General features: G+C 45.9%; 1 protein-coding gene across 15 annotated transcripts in view; it reads right to left on the minus strand.

Annotated features, from left to right (window-relative positions):
• The window catches only part of NF2 (NF2, moesin-ezrin-radixin like (MERLIN) tumor suppressor), a 104285-nt gene that overhangs the window by 19796 nt on the left and 66451 nt on the right, over nucleotides 1-18038 (minus strand). For 3 of the 15 annotated variants that reach the window (XM_084819369.1, XM_084819377.1, XM_084819373.1), the window contains 3 exons: nucleotides 14402-14532; nucleotides 12860-13019; nucleotides 7181-7225 (listed from right to left, as the gene is read on the minus strand). In XM_084819369.1, coding sequence (XP_084675495.1) covers nucleotides 7190-7225; nucleotides 12860-13019; nucleotides 14402-14532 — 327 coding nt within the window. In that variant the 3' untranslated portion in view covers nucleotides 7181-7189. Of the gene's footprint in view, nucleotides 1-4270; nucleotides 4449-7014; nucleotides 7226-9244; nucleotides 9250-12859; nucleotides 13020-14401; nucleotides 14533-18038 lie in introns of those variants that run through there. The other 12 variants (XM_084819375.1, XM_084819380.1, XM_084819371.1 and 9 more) reach the window with 8 other exon arrangements.

Consider the following 18038-nt stretch of genomic DNA (forward strand, 5'->3'; position numbering starts at 1 on the left):
TCCTGGAGTAATTAAACCCTGACATTCAGGCCAGCAACATAACCAGCAGTAAATCCTATGGGGCTGTTGACATACATCATTCAAACCACAAACAAAATGGCACCCCTTCTTTCAACTGTGGTTAAGAAACAACAGCAGGCTGTGGGATCAGGCTATGCCTCCCCCCACCTTGTCTCTCATTATGTGTAATGAGAGTTGCCCCCCTTCAGTTGCCCCCCTTCCCTGCCACCTTCAAGACATGATCTAATGTTAATCGATATACTAGCATTAGCTACGGTTATGGGCAGTGGTGGAACACAGGAGGCTGCCCTATACAGAGTCAGACCATGGGCCATCTAGCCCAATATCAATGGCAATCTTAGAAGTACCAATGTAAACCAGAGGATAACCAGTGGTTCCCACTTGTCCTCTGCTTTTTCAGTAAATGCTGGAATGTGCAAGGCTATTATAAGGGACAACAGAGGGCACAGATGGCCCAAGACACTTTGCGGTCACCCCCAATTCTATCTTCATAAGCTGGCCAGACCAGTAGTTTAATCTTACTTCAACTCTGGCAATTTATTTACTTCATCTACTTGTAGTATTTATAGCCTGCCCAAAAGCCTCCCAGAGTGGTTTACAAAGGTAAGTAGCTTGATGGCCCCTGCCCTCAGGTTTACAATCTAATAAGGGACAATGGGACATCCGCCTTCGGGGCAACAGAGGGCAGCAGGCTAGTTTAGGAGAAGCACAACTGTGTGCTCCGACACCTTGCTGCTACCGCCCACCCTCCAGCATTTACCACTTGAGGCAACCGTCTCACTTTGCCTAATGGTAGGGATGGCCCTGCTGCAGGATATGCAAAATGGACTGCACGTGCTTAGGATTCTTTGAAGCTATGGAATAAAGCTGTTTCCCAATTTTTGGAAAAACAAATTGGGGGAGTGGGGAGGGGGGAAAACTGAACTATGCAATATTCACTTTCTTAACAAAAGGAACATGAAATGTATCATGCGACTGACACATAAAATGGTGCCACCTTGTATATTTATGAAATATAAAAGTATAAATGCCTAAGTTTTATTCAAACAATAATTGCAAACAGACCCAGGTTAGAAATGGTACCTAAATATATCTTTAGTTTTTGCCAGCTGGGAAAATTGCCGCGGGGGGGAATTAAATGACGGCTGAAAATTAAGACCATCAGCATTGCAGTAAAGAAAGGAATTTTTTTATTATCTGAGCTTAGAAACAGCATGTAGGTCTCAGCATTATGATCAAAAGTTGTAGAAACCCATAAAAGCTCAGAAAATAAATGTTCCTAAAATGCAATGAAGGGGTGGCAATGAATTTTATAACAGAACATAATTATACCCAAAAAAAGATTCTATGCACATTTAATTGGGAGTGAGCCCCACTGAACTGAGTGGGGTTTGCTTCTGAGTAAACATGCAGAGGAACAGGCTGCAGCTATCATAGTAACTCTGCAGAAAGTAGGCTTTCATGGTTCCATATTATTCATACAATACTGCACCTTGAAAATACTAGTAAAACTCAAGTTTGGTTCTCTAATCAGTATCTGAAAGATACAAAGCTTCTGATTGTAAACTTCTACCAAGTTTCATGGACTTCAGAAAACAGAAGGTTTATATGAATTGAAAGAAGTTTGAGAAACTTATTTCATACGTTAGGTTATTCCTTGATTGCATGGGTCTATTTTCAAACATTCATCAGTGTTTTACTTGTTGCAGATGATGGAGGAATTTGAGGCAGGTGAGAAAACGAGTCAAAGGCTCTGTTGTCTGAAGGCTTGCCACCAAGCTACAGGAGCAATATGCAATGAAGCATAACCCTTCATTGGAACCAAATACCTGAAGATGCTCTACTTTTGAAAGTGCTTTTCTGACATCACGTTTCTCACTAACCTTGCTACCACTGAATCTTGGATCTCAAGGTTCTGCAGCAATGCAAAATGTGGGACAGTGCTCATCATGGACCACTGTTGCCATGAACCAGGACCCCAAATCCTCGGCCTCAGAGGATCTCAACCCCTTGTCCTCAGTGGAGGCTCCCAAGTTAACGGTTCAGGAAGAGGGTTTGGTCATGGAAAGGTATCACAAGGCTTCCACCTCCCCAGAGCCTAGTTCCCCAGAAAGATCCTGGGGGTTGACTCCCCTGCTTCCAGGGGTGGTTGCCTTGCCATCTTCAGACTCTGGCCCTGAGAACCCTTGCGTGCCACAGCTGCTGCCTCCTGGACCCCGCTCGCTGAGTTGCCATGCACTTACCAGGCCCATTCACCGAACACCACACAGTCTGCGAGCACCTGACAGCTGCCCTTTCCCTTGGTAAGCTGCCATTTTGCACAAAAATGGTGGTTCGAGGCTTTCCAAAAATATAATGTTGCGTAAATGGCAGCTATAATGGGGACAGGTGGCTACTGGGCCATCCAGCAGCTCGCACGGCAAGTAGGGGTGAGCTGCAGTTCAGCGAGTGCCCTGTGAGGATGGGTGGAGGTGAGTCCGTCCATCCCTAGTTAAAACAGACAACCCTCCCAACACTGGGAGCTTTCCGTGGTGCTGATCTCTTCCAATCTTGCTTCCCGACAAACCGGACCTAACCTGACCCATAGCAGAACCCTAAAGAGTACTGACAGAACCCACAGCCTGAAACGGTACAACTGGTGGCCTCCTTTTGCTGCTTTTGTCCTTGTCATGCCATCCCAGGTGAAAGGCCAGATTACACCACAGGTGGGCACTGAGCCCTTTAAAAGGCATGAGCCCTGCCATCTGCCCAGAACTGTCTACGCTCCATGATGAGGCTGGCCCCGCTAAAACTCCAGAACCCTGGTGGCATGACACCAGAACCTTTCTTAAGGGCTGGGTTCCTGGATGAGAATAACTAGATTCTGAAAGGGTCAAGAATTGTAACGAAAACAAGCAAGAAGGAGCATGCAAGGATGGCTGGCCCTCCTCTTTTCTTGCTTCAGAGGCAAAACAGATGCCTTTTCTGTTTGAAAAAGTAAAGCTTGAAGCAGCCCCAAGTTCTGCTTGCTCTTGCTGAGCATTCTTTGCTGATTCATCAGGCTGGTCTAAGAGAAACCCTAGAAGTCAAGGGGAGAGAAAGAGGGCACACACAGCCCTCAAGAGAAAGTCTTGTCTCTTATATTCTTCTGAAGTCTAAAGTAACAAGCCTCCCTGAAGCTCAGCCAGCCGGAATTAGTGCAGCCAGCATGCTACACAAGGAGGAAATCAGTTTCCAGAAGAGATGCCTGCGCTGTGTCCACAGAGCTCATAAAAAGGGATTAGCATGTTAACCACATAATTAAACATGAAAAACTTATCCAAGGTGGATAAGAAAACTCAGAGGTCACAAAAACAGCACTTGTTCCTGCATCAGGGCTTAATTATAGAGAGGCCTCTATCCGGACTAGAGACTCCTTAAACCTCCTCATTTCCATTGGGCCATGTTTGCCGCTGGATTTTGGCCAAACTGCAGATGATGCAGAGGTTCTCAAAATAATTCGGAGATCAAACCTGGGAGCCAAACAACAAGCCTTATCACATTCCTTTCCCCTAGACCTGCAATGCCTTGAGCGCTATTTTGAGGGCTCTTTGCCACCTTCAGTGCTATTTTAGAGGGGAAAGGTGGGATATAAGCAAACCCCCTCCCAAAACCAAGACAGGGTCCCACTGACAAAATCCCTTTTCAAAACCCACCTCCTCCAGAAAGTCCTTGATTTAACGCCCTTCATCTGTATACCCGCCTGAATGAAATCCAAGTCTGTGTAAATGCATTTGGTTGCCCTGTATGATGAATGATGTTGGGAGAGAGACAGGAGGAGTGCAAACCTGTTGATTCTCCTTGATCTCTCGGCGGTTTTCAATACCATCGTCCACGGTATCCTTCCAGGGTGGCTGTCTGAGCTGGGAGTGAGGGGTACTGCATTGCAGTGGTTTCGCTCCTACTTGGATGGCCAGCTCCAGAAGGTGGTGCTTGGGGGATATTCCTCGGCCCTGTGGATTCTCCAGCACGGGGTTCCGCAGGGGTCAGTTCTGTCCCCCATGCTATTTAACATGACTTTTCTCTATTCCCAGGCATTTGATGGAATATGTTGATAGTTTTGATGTCTGTGTTTTATCAGGTCCCAATATTATATTGTAACTGGGGTTTGTTTTGTTTGCTTTTTCACTGTTTTTAAAATTTTAGTATGTATTTTGTATTGTAATTTTTGTGAACCGCCCAGAGAGCTTTGGCTATCGGACAGTATAGAAATGAAATAAAAGAAATGAATGAATTTGCTCACATTCATCCTTTATTGCACCATGCCTTTCTCGTCCCAAAGGCTGCATAAAATGTAGATTGTAAGCCCCATGTGGCAGAGACCTGTTGGTTTGCTCATGCAACTGTACACTGATGGCATTATATAACATACGACCTGAATTCTTCCTCATTTTCTGGGTTTGTTTTTCCTAGAAAGATTAGCATGAGAGGTTTCTTTGCAGTCTCCATGAACAGAGAAGGCTTCAGACAACATACAATTTGTACCACTTAATGCTAGTCAAGAGGGTAAACCCAACAGGTCTGTGCAGTTCATACAAAGGAACAAAAACTCATTACCACTGCCAATTCTAGCATCAAGGAGGAGAGTAGAAAATCTTTATGGCTAACACAAGAGGCTTGCATCTCTCTTCTATAGTGATGCCTCCTCTCAAGACATATATGGATTTTTTAAAAAAAATGCAGGCCTGGTTAATTGTGGTTTAGTCAGAGTAGTGTATAGATTATGCAAGAAAACCACTGATCAGAGAGAAATTAAAATCCTGCGGGGAGGTGCAAAAAGAATCAACACAATGTTTAGCGAGGGCAGGAATTGAATAATGTAAGGTTCTTTAGCTGTGGGGCTGGAAAATGATAATCTCAAGTATCAAACTATAAAGAAATGGCTCATAACTGTTTACATACACACACAGACGTGTTGCCAAGTCAAATAGATTCATCATTCCCAATACACCGATAGCAAAGTAGAAGCATGACCACAACGTAGCTAACATCAAAACCTGGACAAGGAAGTCAACTTGAACTGCCTTTCAGATTAGGGCTCTGCAACAAGAAAGAGGGAATGCCACAATTCCAGAAAACCATAGAATGTGACAAGGTGTATAGAGGCGTGGGATGCCTGTGCCCCTCAAGATGTTGTTGGACTACAACTCCCATCATCCCTGACCATTGGCCAAGTTGGCTGGGACTGATGAGTGCTAGAGTCCAGCAACATCTGGACAGCCACAAGTTGCTCACCCCTGTACAGAATCCAGCCTCTTGAGAATTTTAAAATCAAGTTTCTGATGATTTTAAAATCAAGTCCTGATGATTATGCCTGAAGCTGGGTAGGCAATGCCTGGAAAAGCTTCTACATCCAGAGGGGTTGTGAAATAAGATTTCTCACAGGGGATGAGACTTTACTATCCTGTTTGTCTCTATGGTAAGCAGAAAGAGAACGAATTATGTTCAACAGAGAAAAGCGCAGAATAAGCTACGCATAAAGAACATTTACACCCGTTGCAGAATGCAGCTTATCTTGGTACAATAGCTGGATGCATTTATAGCACAAAGTGCACTCAAGACCTCCTACAACTGAATCACAGCATCGTTCAAGATAAATGGAGTTTCTACTTGGCAGCCTTTCGTAATTTAGGCAAAAGTGTGGAAGTGCTGGCACGTGTTTCTAAAAAAAAGTGTGTCTTCCACAAGAATCGCAAACCTACATCTAAGCAAGTGGTGCCTCTGGTGGCCATCAAGGTTGTTTGTTCAAATCTCTCAATGCTAAGACTTGGGGTTTGGGGCATCCAACGAGAAAGGGCTGCCGGTCAGCAGCATGAAGACAGAAGCAACTCCTGAAATATGAATGATTCTGACAAAGGCAGGCAGGCTTCAAGAGAAATGAACACAACAAGGCCAAAACTGGAGAGGTGATCCAAAGAAATCCATGTGATCTGAATCTGGCAAACAGAAGGCTGTCACATGCTTTCACTGGCAGGTGTCTGACCCAAGGTAGCCATTTCATACTGCCAAGCTCAATGTGACATGCAACAGCATGGCTGTGTGAAACATGACAGCTGCCGTTATCCAGTGATGGATGCTCTTGTATGATGCAAGCACGTTGAGGGCAATCTGTAAGTCACTTGCTCCAGCACACAGCCCTAAAAAAAGCACTTTGGATGTGCCAACGATGGCAAATGGCTCCAATTCAGGTCCCACAGGGAGGCTCTTAGTGGCCTTCCTGCCTACGTGATGCTGGCTGTCATTTGCTCCCCCTTCTCCCACTTCATCAAGAGCCGGCTGAGTCTATTGAGCAAACTGCGGAAGGGGAAGCAGAGGTGCAGAGCAGCAAGCAGGGACACCTTTCTGAATGCTTCGAAAGACAATGTAGCTGCTTTGAAGTGCTTGACTAGGGAGTCAAGTGGCAGCCTCAGAGGGTTTCAAACGATTAATTTTTCACCATTTTGCACCAAGTGCAAAACGGGGGGGTGCGACGGATGGGAGAAGAGATGCAAAGCAGCCTCAGCTTGTGGCTACTGATACAGGGTGGTGATTCTCCTCACCCATCCCCTCCCTTCCTGATCAAACACATAGAATAAGGCCGAGATGTGTAAGCGTGATTTGCAATGGTGTGCAAATCCAATTCGTGCAGTCGTCCCCTAAATAGGCTTTTTGAAGTGGCAGAGTTATGATAATCAAGTCTGCCCACAGAGATCTTCATGCGGAGCACCCCTTTCATGTGCTGCTCTGCAACAATGGAAGATGCGCAAATACCCTCCACTGGTGTATGCGCACCCTCTACCATTGGGTGTATGGTAAGACTGGAAGCGTCTCCCCAATGCCTGTATTATTTAACTGTGAGTCGTGTCGAAGCACAGAAGGCGGAGTAATATTAAAACTGTTCAGCCTCTGCCTCCATTCTCAATGCCAAGTCTGCTTCTGTCAACCCTTGTCAAGGTATCAATTGCATAGCAGATGCACCCATAGCAGATGCACCCAAATACTCCAAGAAAGAGGAGAGGTTCCCACCAGCATCACGTTGGCTGGGTTTTGTGGTGCTGAAAGGCAGCTGCAGCAGCAGGTTTGCACAGGCAAGCTCATGCAGACATTAGTATTAGAGACGACCATCCCATCACCACACACAAAGTACCTGGAAAGAACCTACTTGGAAGTCTCAAATGCAGATAGGTCTTCTGCTCTGGGCTTGAGGCTAAACCAGCAAAATAAAAAACAAACACAAAGAGGTCCTCTGTGAAATCTGGAGTACCAATGTCCCAGTCGTGGATTCCTTACAACACTGTGAAATTCAGGCTGACAGTTCTAACCCAGGGGGCATAAACCCTCAGAACATTCTCTGTCGTGCTCTTGTGCAACGGGACTTGCACAAGAGAACTTTCCACGGGGGGGGGGTGGGCTTGTGAGCTATATTAATTGCAGGTAACTGAGATGCTAACTGGATGTTCTTTCTCGGGCACTAAGCCAGACCCGACAGTTACTAAGGGCTGGTCTCCTTAACTTGTATGTGCAGGAGATTATTTTCTTGTCACAGCAGTAGACATCACTCATTATTTGATTAAAAGAAAAGATTTGCTATGCAGGCTGATATGAGATCTGTTTTGATGGCTGTCCCTGCAGGAAGTGAAGGGGGAAGATGCGAGTTAAGCTTTCACTAGGCAAGGCTGGTAAGGGCAAATCCTAGTATTGACAGACAAAAAGAGAAGCCCCAGAGTGGTACAGCAGTCAGTGCTGTCACACAATGCATAACCAACTTTTGCTGCCACTAGGGATGGGGGAGAAATTCATTCAGTTCCCATATTAATGTGAACTTACATAATTTCACTCTTTCGAACCATGATGCGAACTGAACCTGTTATCCTTTAACATTTGCACTTTTCCAAATTTTGTAACAGAGTTCTCCAATTAAAAAAGTGTACAAAATCCTCATCCTCATCCTCATTTCTATACCGCCCCATAGCCAAAGCTCTCTGGGTGGTTTACAGAATTAAAGTATTATGAAATACATTCTTTTAAAATTTAAGACAATGTGTTTACGTATTGTTATCAAGCCTTTACTGCCCCCCAAATGATTTCTAAAAAGTATGTAATAAGAAGACTTACAGAAAGACTAGAGATGAAAAATGTCTGGAAATAATGAAGCCATGGGGGAAAACGTTTTTTAATCCTCTATGAAAGATTCTCCGCATAATTATTTCTTCCATTTCTTATTAAAATTATTGATCCACTGTATCTTTCACTGATAGACATTTTGGGATGTTCCAAGTCCTGCTCATTTCCCAACATGTGAATAGAGTCACAATATCATAATATGGAAGAAAATGTACATTCTTGACAGTTTGGGTTTTGTTCTGTGTTTCTGGACCCATCTTCCACTGCCTCCAGTTCTTCCTGCTTCTTCTGGCTAATAGGATGATTCAGATGTTTCAGGGACTACTTGCTGAAGTTCCCTCTAATCAGGCATAAACTAAGAATCTAAAATATGCTATCTATAACTTGGTTTGCTCATAAAATTAATCATGTTTGGTATATTAAATTTTAAAACTATAGTTTATTCAGACAATAATTACCAATTTATTGAGTTCACTTTTTAAAGTTTTCAGACACAATGCTAATTTTATGAGCAAATGATGTTATACATAATATAACTTTAGAAACATAAAGGTTGTCTTCCTCAACCTCGTGCTCTACAGATGTTTTGGACTACAATGTCCAGCATTCCTGACCATTGGCCATCCTGCCTGAGCTGATAGGGGCTGAAGTCCAAAATATCTGGAGGGCATCAGGTTGGGAAAGAGTGACCTAAAGCAACAAAGTGACTTTAGATCTGTCAAGAGTGCTTAAAATGTAAGTATTGCTTATTTTTCATTTTTTCCCAAAATTTCCGTGTTTTTTTTCCAGAAAAAAACAGGAAAAAACCCAGGTGTTTTTCCATGGCTTCAAAATTTCTGGAAAGTTTACGTCTCTAGACCCTACTGGACACAATAGCTAAATGGAGCCTCCATGTTTTCCAGTAATGTGCCTCCAAACACCAGTCGCTGGAGGGGTAAACCTCATTCAGGCCCTGCACATGGGCTTCTGGGTAGCATCTGGCTGACCGCTGGAAGAAATGGGCGGCTAGACTAGATGGGATGCTGGCCTAATCCTACATTCTTATGTGCTGAGTTTGGACATGGGAGATATTGGTCAAGTAACTGTCTCTTAGTTTAATGACCTGGTCTTTCTCAGCTGGTGGATCTTGCCCCAACCAGAGGTGGGTTGTGTCAGTGGCACCACTATTTTCTTTAAATAGGAAACAGGCATTCCCACCTCCATCCTCACACACCCCACCATGATCTGATGCAGAACTCCTTTAATACGTGTACAGAGGAGGGGAATTTTGGCAAATCTAGCTTTTTCCACTCCTGCATATCAAGCTGCACCTGCCTAAATTCCCCCTTCTACACACATATTAATGATACAAGCACCTACTTTTCATCAGGACACATAACTTTAAAAAAAAAAATCAGATGGGGATCTTATGTTCCAGATTGGGATTTAAAGCAGCTCTCGTGTCTGAAAAGTTTGAAACTACTGGCCTACCTCTCAGGGCTCCTGTGGAAGTAACATGAGAGAAAGAGCTCTCGAGACAGGAAAGAGATCAAAATAAACCAGAGATGAGATGAAGCAAAGCCCACAGCTCACATTCCTTGCATATAATAATCTCTGTCTACTGCAGTGCCTTCCCCAAACTGGTGCCTTCCAATGGCCATGCTGGCTGGGGATGATGGAAGTTGCAGTCCAAAACATCTGGAGGGCACCAGCTTGGGAAGGCTGGTCTACCAGCATCTTACAGGATTTCTTTTAATAGAAGGCTGTTATCTCTAGCTTAAAGGGAAAACAAAACCCTAGAGATTTTAGAGAGATATTAAAGGCAATCCAAGGATTTCTCTACACCCAGCAAATAATTTTTTTACAAATGCAGACATCACTTAATTTACAAGAATGGAGCGCCAAACAAAAAGAATGATTCTAAATAGCAGCTCAATCAAGCAGAGAGGCACACAAAGGCAAAGCAAGGACACTTTCAGCATGAGAGGTTTAAAATAAACGTGTGTTTCAACTTTTTTTTAGTTTCAGCAGCCTCAAAGAGGATCAGTAATATGGGAAAGGAGGCTTTGAGATGATGTCTAAACGGAACCTCCATATTCAGGATAGCAGCTGCTGGAGAAAAATAATAGGTGAAGGATTTTGCTTTCATGTCCTGTTTGCGGGCTTATCTGGAGGTATCCAGTCAGCTCCCAAAGGAAGCTGGATGCTGGACTAAATGGACCTTTGCTGTGATCCAGCGGGCTTCTTCTTATGTTCGTAAGAAAGGCTCTGCGTTCCCCCCGTCCTGATGTGCTTTTCTGCCACAACTCCTTGCATTTACAAAAGGAGATCTCCACTCACAAACCATACACATTCCCTTTCATTTAAAAGGTGATATATCAGTTAGGGTCACATGGCGCCACAGCTACGAAAAGCAGGGAAGCCTGAGAGAGATTGCTCTTGCCGCGCAAGCAAAATTGAGCACAGCACCACACCGTGATGAGCTTCCAGGCAGCAGTGCTTTCCTCCAGCATACAATATGCCAGCCATCCCTCAACAGAGCGCCCTCCAGATGCTTCGGACTATAACTTCCCAACATTCCTGACCACTGCCCATGCTGGCTGGGGCATATGGGTGTTGGAAGTCGAAAACACCTGGAGGGCACCAGGTTTTGGAAAGCTGCTATAAGCTGTTTAGGGCTCTAGCAAGCCAATTCACGATTTCAGTTTTCCCTGCAACTGACAAGATTCCCTGGCTCCTGGGTCCACTGACTATGGTCAGTCCTCACTCAGCTGGATTTGCAGACGTGAGTGTGTGTGTGTGTGTATGTGTGTGTGTGTAAGCTATCCCTTTTGGCGGTTTTTTAAAATATATTTTTTGTGCTTCTACAGCGCTCAAGGTCCTCCTGAGCGTGGTGATACTTCCCTTCTTCTCAGTGGCCCCACTTTGGCTCCATTTCCATCAACACAGAGGCACAGAATTCACTACTGAGGTGAGGGCGTGTTGCTAACATTCCACCCAGTCCCATTCACACACTCAAGTGACCAGGCAACAGAACCCAGCTGCACAGATAGGAGCAGGCTTGGAGGCTGGGGCCACCGGGGCAGGGAACAGTTTATCTCACTGATGTCCCCAATGCTCTACTTTGTGAGACTACACAGATGTCCTCCTGTCCTGGGAGGGAAAAAAAACTGCTGTACTTTGTGGTCGCTGCTGCAGGGAGAGCAAAATCTGCCCCACTAACAGCAGGTGGCCCATTCCCTCTCCAACAGGGCCCCTGCAATGAGCTGTATCCCACCTAGGGAGACTTGCAAGACCAGAGCCCTCTCTGCACACATACCCACTCCTGACACAATGGGAGGCTTTTTGCTGGTGTAGATGTTCAACGCCAAGGTGGATGAAAAGGTTCCCCCTATCCCTTTCCACCCCACTGCGGTCAACAAAGGATTCAACATGGATGAGAGACAAATCATCCTCTCCTTGGGATAATAATAACACTTGAGAGCCAGTGTGGTGTAGTGGCAAGAGTGTTGGGCTAGGAGCTGGGAGATCCAGGTTCTAGCCCCAACTCAGCCATGGAAGCTCACTGGGTGACTTTGGGCCAGTCACAGACTCTCAGCCCAACCCACCTCACAGGGTTGTTGTTGTGAGTATAAAATGGAGAGGAGGATAATGTAAGCTACCTTGGGTTCCTTGCAAGAGGAAAAAAGGCAGGGTATAAATGCAATCAATCGATCGATCAATGAATCAATCAATCTGGGGAAAATCCCTTCCATTTACTGCTCGTAGCAACAACTACGCTTTTTTAAATGTTTCTATTTTGTGGTTGCGGAGGGTATCCCTCTGGCTTCCTAGCTTGCATCCTTCTGCTTGTGGACCAATTTAGGACAGCTGACCCACTTACCAATACGTTCGGTTACAGCCCCTAGAAACCGCCGCACGTAAGGCCTGTTTTAGATCAAACTGCTCGTCGCAGGGCAAAACTGCTCCTGGATTAAGCCATGGCGGTCCGCACTGCAGACAAGGAACTGCCTGGTTAAATGCTCCTGCACATCAAAAGCCAAATATCAAGGAGAGAGGGTCAAGTCTAGCTTTCTGACATGCCAGCTTTTCTGTGTGTAAGGATTCTTCTCCCCATGGTGGAGCATTCATTCATGCAGTCGCTCATCTGCAATCTAAAGTGTCCAGTCCAGAACAGTTTTATTTTGTGGAGAAGCTAGACTGGGCCTCATATCGTCCAGGAAACCTCAGAGAAGAAGCCAGAGATCTTTGGGGGTAAGATTATTTTTCAAGACTACCAGACCATGTTGTCGGGGCAAGGACTACGACTGCTGCTGTTGAATGTTCGCTGCACACAAGCGTGCTTTATGCTGAACAGAACCACTGAAGAGACGCTGCCTCTACCCCCAACAGTTTCCAATCTCCATTAGGAATAAGAATGTGGGAACTGCCCTAAAAACAGCATAGGAAGGACAGGGAAGTGAGGATCAGGACAGCTCAAGAGAATAGTGAATTCTGAGGAAGAAGGTGGAGGAGGGAGGCCATGGGACATCTGTACAATGCTCTATGCTGATAACTGTTTAAAGGCAAGCCATGCTAGCGGAGATTTCTCACTCTCAAGGTTTTTAAAGCAATTGGCATGTGCCACTGCAGGAGATCTCCCTGCACAAGACAGCCTAATCAGACTACAGTGGCAATTTCACAAGCCAAGCCAACTCCATTTTGTAAAGCACTGTGTTATGGCAAAGGTCCCTGGTACCTTCTTAATGGTGTTGTGCTTGCTATTGCCTCGGTCGCTGTTCTCATTGTGCAATATATCCATCGCCGTCTCCCTCTCCTTCAGCTTCAGAGCCTCGATTTCGGTCTTCAGCTCATTCAGCTGCTCCTGAAGATGCTTGCTCTTTTCCATGTACTCTACCCTGAGAACACACACGACACCAAAAGAAGTCTGCCGTTAGCTCGTGAAACCAAACGATTTTGCAGACGCAGCTAGAACAGCTGATTGGCTTCTTATTTAATTACCCCCGAAGCACAGCCTGGAGAATGAAACTGATGGCATTGCTTTGAACTGTGCCAGGAAGATTCAGTTAAGCATCTTTTCCTCCCACAGTTTGCAATATTGTCCTGACTGCAGCAGGTTGAATGTCAGCTAGTGTAGCCTTCCCACCCACCAAGATGACAGATTATCAGATCTACAAATCAGAAGTCCAGCATGTACAAGGGAGCTGCACAAACATGCCTGCAGTCTGACATCGCCAAGCAGGCTTCAGTCATCACCTCAGCTCTACTATTTATTTATTTTATACCAGGCAACACAGCATGGCAGGACAACCCACTGCACGGGCAACATTTGAGATTCCCATGGCAATCAATGCTACTTACATCCAAGCCATGAGGTAGGGGCGAGGATCCTCTTTCAGCCCGCGGGCTGAATTCCATTGCAGAGAAGCTCTCAGGGGCTGCATTCCAGGGGTGGGCGGGGCTAAAAATACCAGCATATTGTAGCTTAAAGCTCTTACTGCCGGTCGCTAAACCTCAGGTGAGGAATTTCAATCTTCTAGAAGTGGGCAGGGGGTGAAACTGTATAAAAGATGGGAAACCACCAAACAATCAATGAGGCCATTCACAGAACATGCTAACTCACACTCAGTGGTTGAGTGTGGGTTGTTTTGAAGTGTGGGTTATTTGCTGAAGTGTGGGTGGCAGCATTTTGTCTAAATGCAGCACAGTTCCCACAGGGTGGGCTATCGTGTTGTCTGAACACAGCCAGGGTGGCTTGTTAACCAAGCAGTGGCTTGTTAACCACCCTGAACAACCCAACAACAAACCATGGGTTCTGTAGGTGGCTTGTTAGAGAAAATAAGAGACATTGCATGGTTAACAAGCCACCCTGGCTGTGTTCAGACAACACAACACTAACCCATGGTTCAATGAACAACACACAGTTCAAAACAACCCACACTCAACCACTGAGTGTGGGTTAATGTGTTGTGTGACCAGCCCCAGAGGTTGGGGGAAATGGGCTGGGGCCAGGGGAAGGGGGCATGGCTGTCTAGAGCGCCCCGGAGGGCTGGATTAGGACCCCAGGAGGACCAGATTTGGTCCCCAGGCTTGAGGCTGCCCACTCCTGCCATAGGGCTTCGGATCAGGAAGTCAGTTCCTTAGCTGTTAAAAGCCATTTCTGGCAGGGCCTTTGCTATTAGGCTAAATGTCACACTGAAAGAGAGAAGGCTTTCTGCATTGCTTCCAAGCAGTGCCACCAGCCAAAGGGTTACCACTACATAGATATAGCACAACGCACTTCTCCTTCTCTATCTCCATGGACAACCTCTTCATGTCGGTATCCTTGAAATCAAAGGACAGGCTTTCGCTGATGAGGCTGAAGGTTGGCAAATCAGCAGGCAAAGTGGCTGTGCTTGAATTCATAGGCTGCTAAAGACAAAGCAGAGATTAATCACCAGGACAGGTTAACAACAGCTGCCTGCTCAAAATGGTTCCTAGCTGATGAGACAAGAGTAAGGAGGCAGCAGTTGGCTCTGGCTTAACAAGATCGACTACTGGCAGATGCTTGCAGGCTTTACGAATGCCCCAGCACCATCGGAAACTGGCTACGGTCTTGCATCTCATTTGATGCTGCTAAGAAAACATGGTTGGCCTCACTATGGAAAATGCACTTATTTCTCAAAGCGCCTAAACGAGTGTAAATGTTTACTCTGGGTGTGCGTATGTGCGCATTTAACCATTTAGCCTTAGGGGAGGCATCTCAAGCTTTTAGAAAGGGGTGGGGGTGAGGGGAGGAACTGCACAAAAGCCAGGAACCCACCAAACAATTGGTGGTTGAGGATGGAGGCCAAGAGGATGGAGCCCTGGAAAATTGGTGGTTGAGGATGGAGGCCAAGCGGATGGAGGCCAAGGAAAAGAGGGCATGGCCATCTGGGGAGCCCTGGAGGGCCAGATTTGGCCCCTGGACCTAAGGTTCCCCACCCCCGTGTTAGATCGTCAGTTGTTGCTGATGAGCGACCAGTTTAGGTTGGGGTCTGTGTGTAAGTCAGGAAAGGCCTCTCACACCTGGCCTGGGAGAGATTTAAAGATGGGTTGTAGACCAATGATGACCCACTGGAATTGTTTTAGCTGGAAGCTGCAGGTGACAACAAGTGGTGTTGTGGTCATGTTTCCTTCCTGACATGTTGCTGGTAACACCTGGATACTAGTCCAGCTTTGTCAATCTGTTTCTTTACTTCACTGGCTGAGTATTATAGATCTAAGGACATCTGATGAACAGCTGAGTGTAGGAAATGATATGGTTTCCTATCCTTCCTAAGTGTAGGAAGTAAGAGTAATCAGGGTTTCCTGCTGGAACATTGGGGACTGCCACAACCCAAAACAGGATGTTGCGTAGCATAGATGTTTCACCCACATAATTTCTGGTAGCACAAGTCTGGATTGATTTTGTTTGTCCTGAGATTCCAACTGCCATGTTTGAGGTTGGGAAGGAATCCCAAGACTAGCTAGTGATATTTTAGGGGGCAGGGGTGCCTTCATGTGTAGCTTGTGGCTTCGCTCACTTGCTTCAATTGCCTGGAGCTATTTTGCTCTGCCAATGCCTTTGGCAAGGCATACAATAGTATGAGTTGCGTAGGCAGATGGAGTGGGAGAAGAAGACTGGTGGATGGGTGATTCTGCCTCGCAGCCGGACTTGGACTAGATGGCATTTTGTCCCTTCCAGTTCCACAAGTCCATGAATCTGGGATTTATCAGAAGCAGGAAGGTGCAGTGGAATCCTACACTAGAGACTGGTCAGAGCAGCCATGCTGATAATTGTTAACTCTTCTGGACAGCTGATGTCGAGGTGAAAGTGCTTCAGACTGAATGGATTTTACAACTCACTTGAAAAGCCTCAAAAATCACCATCAAGCACTATCTTTCAGAACACAAAACGAAAAGCAGTGTACCAAAGCTACTAGTAAGACCAGTTGTTGTTGTTCAGTCGTTAAGTCGTGTCCGACCAATACAAAATACGGTCCACTCGGTCACTGGGTTTCCCTTGCTTGATCTACAGTTGCTATGTGCTACAGTTTTAGCACATAGGAAATTATATCTAAGTGGGTGCACACAGACTTTCCACAATCCAGTGGCTGTGGTGCACATATGGATGCTCTAGAATTCATACACACATGCTAACAATGATCCATGATAGCAGAAGCTGCCTCATGCCTTTCAACACTGGGAAATGCACCTTCCCTGCCCGCTGCTGCTTCATTAAGTAGTGACTGGGCTCCCTCCCTTCACTGAGGCCATTGCAGCCAGCTGCCATGTGAAAGCTAGAGAGGAAGAGGAAGCTTTGGCTGGTATGTCAACTGTGCCCATTCCTGGACAGGGAGAGCTGAACCTCTGAGATCCATGCATTAGTAACCTCAAGACTGAACTACTGAAAGGCTACGTAGCCCCGCTAGACCACTACATTCCTCAGGGAAGGCTTGCTTTCCGTGCCTCATCCCATCGGGCAGCAACTCAGCAACAAGCCTTCCCTGTGGTGGTGCCCTCCCTCTGAATGACCTCCCCTCTGCGATATGTCGGGCGCCGACGATCACGGGCTTTTGACATTTATTAAAAACGTACATGCTTACCCTGGCTTTCCCCTTGTCTAAATGTTGTTGTGCTTTTATAATGATGTATTGTTTTATCATTTGTTGTAAACTGCTTCAGGACTTTTTAAGTGGGAAGCGTATTATTATTATTATTATTATTTTCATTTCTCTACCACCCAATAGCCGAAGCTCTCTGGGCAGTTCACAAACATTACAAACCATAAAATACAAGATAATAAAATGCCATATAACATTTTAACATACACAATTTAGAACAATTCAGACAGCTAAACAATTTCAGTAAAATACTAGACCTGTTAAAGACAGCTGAGATAAATGCCCCATCATATGCCATTAAATGCCTGGGAGTAGAGGACAGTCTTAACCTGGAGCCAAAACGATAACAGTGCAGGTGCCAGGTGGGCCTCAGTGGGGAGAGCATTCCATAATTGGGGGCCACCACTGAGAAGGCCCTCTCCCTTGTTGCCACCTTCCAAGCCTCTCTCAAAGGAGGCACTCGGAGGAAGGCCACTAATGTTGATCGTAGTGTCAGGGTAGGTTCATGTCAGGAGAGGTGCTCCATCAGGTATTGTGGTCCCAAGTGTAAAGTTAAAACCAGCACCTTGAATTGAGCTCAGAAACATACAGGCAGCCAATGCAAGCAGGCCAGAATTGGTGTTACATGCTCACACCTTCTGGTCCTAGTTATTAATCTGGCTGCTGCATTTTACAGAAGCTGCAGCTTCTGAACAGTCTTCAAGGGTAGCCACACAGAGTGCACTATAGTAATCTAACTTGGAGGCTGCTGGGTAGCAGGGTGGGCAGTACACCAGCAGAATCCCCAACCTGTCCTGCTAGCACAGCACAAGATCCAAACACTCTAGACTAGTAGTCAGATGGACAGGGAACCTGGAGAGAGAGGGAGAGAGAGAGGGAGAGAGAGAGGGAGAGGGAGAGGGAGAGGGAGAGGGAGAGGGAGAGGAGGAGAGGGAATTCCTATAGACCGAGGCAATGTCTCTCCCCTCACATCCACCCTCATGCTAAACCAAGTACCCTGGTGGGCACAACTGGGAGAGACAAATTTAAATGTCTTAAATTTGGATTGCAAGCATGAGGGCAGGGACTGTCATACTTCGTATCTCTGTAAGTCACTCTAGGAGGCTTGTTGGCTAAGGGGGGGCCTGTTATAAATACATCCACATGTATGCAAGCCTGGTATTTCAACTGGCAAATATGAAGCGGACAGTGTTCCATGTGGGGTCTTCCCAAACATCACACGTCCTTGTTGCCTAGCATGCCTATCCACACTGAGCAAGGATCACAATGGCAGCCTTAAAAAAACCCATTTTA

The sequence above is a fragment of the Heloderma suspectum genome, chromosome 13, assembly GCF_057233095.1.
Source record: "Heloderma suspectum isolate Gila_16-S chromosome 13, 16-S_ref, whole genome shotgun sequence".
NCBI classification, from domain to species: Eukaryota; Metazoa; Chordata; class Lepidosauria; order Squamata; family Helodermatidae; genus Heloderma; species Heloderma suspectum.